The sequence below is a fragment of the Tupaia chinensis genome, unplaced genomic scaffold (genome assembly GCF_000334495.1).
Source record: "Tupaia chinensis unplaced genomic scaffold, TupChi_1.0 Scaffold000627_1, whole genome shotgun sequence".
NCBI classification, from domain to species: Eukaryota; Metazoa; Chordata; class Mammalia; order Scandentia; family Tupaiidae; genus Tupaia; species Tupaia belangeri.
The window spans coordinates 4,103,843-4,110,779 of record NW_006160147.1 but is presented as its reverse complement, the minus strand read 5'-3'; the positions used below and the strand labels follow the sequence as shown (position 1 = coordinate 4,110,779).

General features: G+C 56.2%; 1 protein-coding gene across 1 annotated transcript in view; it reads left to right on the top strand.

Annotated features, from left to right (window-relative positions):
• The window catches only part of SLC45A3 (solute carrier family 45 member 3), a 23,231-nt gene that overhangs the window by 12,469 nt on the left and 3,825 nt on the right, over positions 1-6,937 (top strand). The window contains exons 2-5 of the mRNA XM_006159260.3: positions 1,742-2,139; positions 4,250-4,787; positions 4,847-5,094; positions 5,573-5,838. Of these exons, the coding sequence (XP_006159322.1) occupies positions 1,968-2,139; positions 4,250-4,787; positions 4,847-5,094; positions 5,573-5,838 (1,224 nt within the window). The 5' untranslated portion in view covers positions 1,742-1,967. The remainder of the gene's footprint in view (positions 1-1,741; positions 2,140-4,249; positions 4,788-4,846; positions 5,095-5,572; positions 5,839-6,937) is intronic.

Genomic DNA, 6,937 nt, shown 5'->3' with positions numbered 1-6,937 from the left:
AGGATTGCTGACCCTCTGCTCTGTGGTGGCTCACGAAGCACCTGTAACATGCTTTGTACCCTGCAAAGCCCCATGAGGCTCAGTGTCATTTGAAAAGGTAAAAGGAGTTTAAGTACCTTTCATATGAGGTGCTGAGAGTGAGGGAAGGGAAGGGGGCTGTACCAGGTCCTCAGCCCAGGTTGAGTGAAGAAGAAAGGGAAGGTACCCAGGAAGGAGAGTGGGGAATTCTGTCCCCTGCCTCAATTTTAGGAGGGGTGATAGATTAGGTGTCATTCACCTCCACACCTCTTTGTTGTTGTTGTTAAGGTTTTTCCCTTAAGGCATGTGTGTGAAACCCAGAGAGAAGACAGAAATCCCCCCCAGGGGAGGGGAGAGAGAGATGGCCACATAGCAATCCCTCCTCCATTCTCCTGGGATTTGGGGCATGCACAAGTGCCCCGCATGATTTTCAAGCTGCCAGGTCTAGGACTTGAACCGTGGTTGGCCATATGGAAGTCCAGCGCCTTAACCATCACTATGCTACCGACTGGCCCCATCCATACCTCTTTTTAAAAAGTGTTTATTTCTTCCATGAGGGGGAGAGAGAGAGAGACAGAGAGACAGACATCCCCAGCAGGGTCTTCATGTCACAGCGCATCTGTCTCTTCCAGCCTGGATCACAGATGTACACTCATCATGTGGGCTCAGGGAGGTCCCAGGATAGGAACCCAGGACCTTTTCCTTGCGGGTCCAGTTTTCCACCTCCTGGCCCCCTCCCAGGGCCACATTTATGGCTGGCTTCTAGCAGGGCACACTGCAGTGAGTGCCATTGTCAAGCAAGACCTGGAGGCCACCTGTGTGGGGGGCTGTGGGGTGAGCCCTCCCTCCCTCCCCCACTTCCTACTCCCCCTTCCCTGGCAGGATCCTCGGAGGTTCTCTCCGTGCCCAGGAGGCAGGGCCGGCAAGGAGGGCCATGCGGGAGCAGAGAAAGACTGCCCAGGAAATGGAGGGTCACTGGTGTCATCACAGGTCTGCCAGGTGCTGCAGCTTCACACCATGAGAGTGGGGCTGTCCTGTGACAGCTGGACAGCCATGTGTGGGCCTGCTGTTTCCCCGTGCACATGAACTTGGGGAGAAACCCACGGGAGAGGTCCTCAGGCCAAGGCTCATCCAGGGTGCTCTCTGTAAGTGGTTTCAACGACGGGTTAAAACCCAACCGGACAAGCCACCACCTCTGCTCCCTTCGCCTTTGTCCTGGTCCTTGGGGGTGGGGGTTATGGTGCAACCTGGCGCATTGCCAGGCAGTGTGGAATAGGAAGTGTTGCTTTTAACAAAGGAGAATTGAACAGCCAGCTTTGGGAAGTGGAGTGAGAAGAGCAAACAGACCAGGCCTGGCAGAGAGTCTCCAGGGGCACCTTGATAGCCAGGCCTGGGCAACTGGAAATTGGGTTGGTTTGATTTTTTTTTTTTTTCCATATTAGCCAGCAAGAGCAATTGCAAAGATATTTCAAAACAGAGAGTAACCACCATCTGTTTAGCACTGGAGTGTGCTGAGGTTTAAAAACCATATTTACCTTATTCATTGTGTCAGCCTTAGGCTAACATTCACAAGCATTTCCTGACCAGGCGACAGGGTGGCACCTAGGTGGTAGGGCCACATTGCTGGCCTATGAGTGAACAGGATTCAGAGAATTCAGAGCGAATCCTGGAGACCAGTCTCCAGGAATTAACACTCTGTGTGTGACTGTCCCCACCCTTTCAGGATCTGGAGGATGAGATGTGTCCCCACCGAGGCACCCCACGGCAACAGGTGTGGAGCACTGGCTGAGACGCGGGAGCTGCACCAGAGGGCTGGCAGAAATGGGCACCCGGCTGAGTCCTAGGCAGTTGGTGGCACCGAGGAGAGGCCTCTGCTATGGGAGCAGGGCTAAATTGAGGCAGTTCTGGAGTGCGTGAAGGACCCCAGGGCCCTACCTGCCTGGCCCGCCATGATCCAGAGGGTGTGGGTGAGCCGCCTGCTGCGGCATCGGAAAGCCCAGCTCCTGCTGGTCAACCTGCTGACCTTTGGCCTGGAGGTGTGCCTGGCTGCCGGCATCACCTACGTGCCGCCCCTGCTGCTGGAAGTGGGCGTGGAGGAGAAGTTCATGACCATGGTGCTGGGTGAGTCACTCCGTCTTCCCCTCCTCTCCAGTCTGCGCCCCTGGGAAGGAGGGTGCAGGACCTTTGCCCAGGGACCTGCTGGGAGGGGCGGTGGCTGCCTGCTGTTCCTGCGCCTGGCCGGTAGATGTGGCTGGACAGAAGGGTGAGCCTGGGACAAGGGGCACCCCAAGAAAAAGGAAGGACTGCAGGGACAAACCCCGGTCACCTCTGTGTCCCTGGCCCCTGCACAATGCCAGACTCATCAGAACCACTGGAGAAATTACTCCTACCCTTTGCCCACTCCCTTTGTCATTTGTATCTATTATCTCACTTAGTCCTTACAGCAGCTCTTTGAGGTTGTTCATTTCACAAGGGAAACACACACACACACACACACACACGAATTCTAAGGGGCTAGGTGAGCCTTAGCCAAGATTGTCCACTGCTTAACAGAGGTGGGACTTGGCTTTTTTCACCCTTAGGACAGGGGTGGGCTTGGGCTCCAGACCCTGCAGATGAATTCTGCAAAAGCTACAGAAAGCATGAGGTCACTGTTGTGTGACTCCTGTCCCCAAGAAGAGGGGTCTGTCAGGATTGTCAGGATTGCAGGCCCTGGAGTCACACTTCCTGCCAAGACTCTACCTCTCCTGCTGCATAAGCATCACTTTTCAGTTGCTTCATGCTTTAATTTCCCCACTTGAAAACGGGAGCATTTCTATATATTACCTCTATCTGGAGGCACAAATTCGTGCATCACTGTAGAGGCATAGTGCAGTGGCTAGGACAGAGTTTGCCCTCTTTGTGACGTTATCATTTTCTCTTCTTTTTTTAAAAAAATTTTTTTATCTATCTATTTTTTAAGAGACAGATTTTTGCTATAGGGGCACATGCAGGGACAAACCCCGGTCACCTCTGTGTCCCTGGCCCCTGCACAATGCCAGACTCATCAGAACCACTGGAGAAATTACTCCTACCCTTTGCCCACTCCCTTTGTCATTTGTATCTATTATCTCACTTAGTCCTTACAGCAGCTCTTTGAGGTTGTTCATTTCACAAGGGAAACACACACACACACACACACACACACACACACGAATTCTAAGGGGCTAGGTGAGCCTTAGCCAAGATTGTCCACTGCTTAACAGAGGTGGGACTTGGCTTTTTTCACCCTTAGGACAGGGGTGGGCTTGGGCTCCAGACCCTGCAGATGAATTCTGCAAAAGCTACAGAAAGCATGAGGTCACTGTTGTGTGACTCCTGTCCCCAAGAAGAGGGGTCTGTCAGGATTGTCAGGATTGCAGGCCCTGGAGTCACACTTCCTGCCAAGACTCTACCTCTCCTGCTGCATAAGCATCACTTTTCAGTTGCTTCATGCTTTAATTTCCCCACTTGAAAACGGGAGCATTTCTATATATTACCTCTATCTGGAGGCACAAATTCGTGCATCACTGTAGAGGCATAGTGCAGTGGCTAGGACAGAGTTTGCCCTCTTTGTGACGTTATCATTTTCTCTTCTTTTTTTAAAAAAATTTTTTTATCTATCTATTTTTTAAGAGACAGATTTTTGCTATAGGGGCACATGCACTTGCCGAAGAGACAGAGAGAGACAGAAAGTGAGAAATCACCCCCTGGAGGGATGGCCACACCACAATCCCTTCTCCATTCTCTTCTCAGGATATTAGGCATGCATGCACACATGCCTAGCATTAGTTTTAGGCCAACAGGCCCGGGACTTGAACCACAGTCAACTATATGGGAGTCCAATGATATAACCATTATGCCATCTGCTAGTCCCACCTCTTCCTTTTTAAATTACTAAAGGGTACATGCGCTTGCCAGAGAGAGACAGAGGAAGAGAAGGAGGGAGAAAGCACCTCCCAGTGGGGTGTGGTCATGCTGCAATCCCTTCTCCATTTTTCCACCTTGTCCAGATTTGGAGCACACAGGCATATGTGACAGAGTGTTTTTCAAGCCGCAGGCTGGGGTTCAAACTGCGGGTTTGGCCATGTGGGTCTGGCTCTCTTAATTGCTAAGCTGTAGAGGAGTCCATCATGTCTGTCCTCCTCAGGGACCTTGGTGCCCTTGCCCAGTAACTGACCCAGCCACCGACTCATGTCCCTTGCTCTTGCAGGCATTGGCCCAGTGCTGGGCCTCGTCTCTGTCCCACTGCTGGGCTCGGCCAGTGACCACTGGCGCGGGCGCTATGGCCGCCGGCGGCCCTTCATCTGGGCTCTGTCCCTAGGCGTCCTGCTGAGCCTCTTTCTTATCCCAAGAGCTGGCTGGCTGGCAGGGCTGCTGTGCCCAGATGCCAGGCCCCTGGAGTTGGCACTGCTGATCTTGGGTGTGGGGCTGCTGGACTTCTGTGGCCAGGTGTGCTTCACGCCCCTGGAGGCCCTGCTCTCCGACCTCTTCCGGGACCCAGACCACTGCCGCCAGGCCTTCTCCGTCTACGCCTTCATGATCAGCCTCGGGGGCTGCCTGGGCTACCTGCTGCCTGCCATCGACTGGGACGCCAGCGCCCTGGCCCCCTACCTGGGCTCCCAGGAAGAGTGCCTCTTTGGCCTGCTCACTCTCATCTTCCTCACCTGCATGGCAGCCACACTGTTGGTGGCTGAGGAGGCAGCGCTGGGCCCTGCTGAGCCCGTGGAGGGGCTGGCGGGCCCTTCCAGGCCGCCCCCTTGCTGGCCCCGGCGTTTGCGCCCGTGACGTGTCTGTGGGTCCCTTCCAGGCCGCCCCGTTGCTGCCCCTGCCGGGCCCGCCTGGCCTTCAGGAACCTGGGCGCCCTGTTTCCCCGGCTGCACCAGCTCTGCTGCCGTGTGCCTCGGACCCTGCGCCGACTCTTCATGGCCGAGCTGTGCAGCTGGATGGCGCTCATGACCTTCACGCTGTTCTACACGGACTTCGTGGGTGAGGGGCTGTACCAGGGCGTGCCCCGAGCTGAGCCGGGCACTGAGGCCCGCAGGCACTATGATGAAGGTAAGGCCATGTGGCCCTGAGAGGGCGCGGGGTAGGGAGATGCCCCAGCTTGTGCCCCGGGCCCTAGTGCTCCCGTCGGGACACTAAAACGGGCCCAGTCTCCAGCCATCCTTGCCACCTTCAGCAGAAGGAAAGGCCGAGTTTATTCCAGGGCTGCAGAGGACTGCTGTCTGACTGCAGCTCCCTGCTGCCCTTCAGATAACCTCTTCACGCCCCTGCTCAGGCCTCCGGGAACCCTCTTGAACTGTCCTTGTGTTCCCCTCACCCACCTGTCCCTAAACCCGAGGCCCTGCCAGCCCTTAGGGCATCTCCCCCTGTGTTTCGCCATTGGTTTTGGCCACGTTGCCACCAGGGGGGCAGGGCAGGTCCACAGCTGGCCTTATGTAGTAGGTACCCGCAGCCCCAGGGTCTGCGTCCCTTCCCCAGACAGCCCTGGGCCCTCCCCAGCTGGCCCTGAACGATGTCCTCCCCACCCCAGGCGTTCGGATGGGCAGCCTGGGGCTTTTCCTGCAGTGTGCCATCTCCCTGGTCTTCTCTCTGGTCATGGACCGGCTGGTGCAGCGATTCGGCACCCGAGCAGTCTACCTGGCCAGCGTGGTGGCCTTCCCTGTGGCTGCAGGTGCCACGTGCCTGTCCCGCAGCGTGGCTGTGGTGACCGCCTCGGCAGCCCTCACTGGGTTCACCTTCTCCGCCCTGCAGATCCTGCCCTACACGCTCGCCTCCCTCTACCATCGGGAGAGGCAGGTATGCTGGGGTGCAGGGGAGTGGGGGAGGAGCCTGGGCTAGGCCGACTAGTCCAGAGCCTTGTGTCGGGCAAGAGACACAGAGATGTGGGGAAGGCTTGCATTGATCCAAGAGGAAACCACCCTAGCCCCAGGGCCAGAGATCAGGCTGCAGAAGCAGGTTATTAGGTTTTTATGGATTCTGGGAATGACTTCGTGGTGTTGGGACTGTAAAGTGCTCCAGCGGGTCACTGCAGGAAGTGCAGACTCCTTCCCTGGGATTCTGAGAACCAGGCTAGCAGAAGCCCTCTGTCTGCATGGCCTGTTCTAGGAAGAGGCAGGAGGCTGGATCAGATGACCCCTGGGGCACCTGGCAGTGGTGGGGCGTGGCTGGCCTCGCACCTCTCCTTTCCCAGGGGAGGCACTATGACTGACCTGTGCCCTGCTCACGTCTCTGAGATGGCGAAGGCTCCTTCCTGTCCTCTCTTTCTGGGTTGTCATCCATTTCTGTCTAATTCTCTTTTCTTTTCTGCCTCCATCTTCCTTCTCTGTCCCCATGGCAGATATCTGAGCTTGATGCACCTGTCACCAGTTGCCTGGGCACTGTATAAGTTGGGGGTCCCTTTCTGTGGGAAACCTCCTGACCAGGCAGTATGGTCCCCCTCATGCCCTCCACTGGCCTCACTGAGCTCCAACCCTGGGTGCAGACATCTGCCCCAAAGAACATGAAGTTGGGGTTTTCCAAGGGAAGAGATGATGCAGGCCTGTCCTCACACAGCTTCAGACTGGGGAGATCCCTGTCCCTACCCTTGTGGGACACTGGGGGATGGCGTAGCTAGATGGGTAGCTGGGAGGTTGGTTACTGAGTAGGAAGCTGCAGGGGTGGGAGGTGGGGATGGGGCTAAGGTCTGGATTGGGGAACCTGGTCCCTGAGAACCCCGTTGACCCACTGATCACCTTTATCAGCCTCTAGTCTTTGGTTGCCTTGGGGAATTAGGGGCTGGTGTCTAGAGACCAGGCCTGAGCATGTGCAGCTGAGCCAGGGTACAGGCGGGGCCTATCCTCACCCCTGTGTTGAGGAGCATATGTGTCCCCACCCCAGCCTCACTGGAGGCTCACCT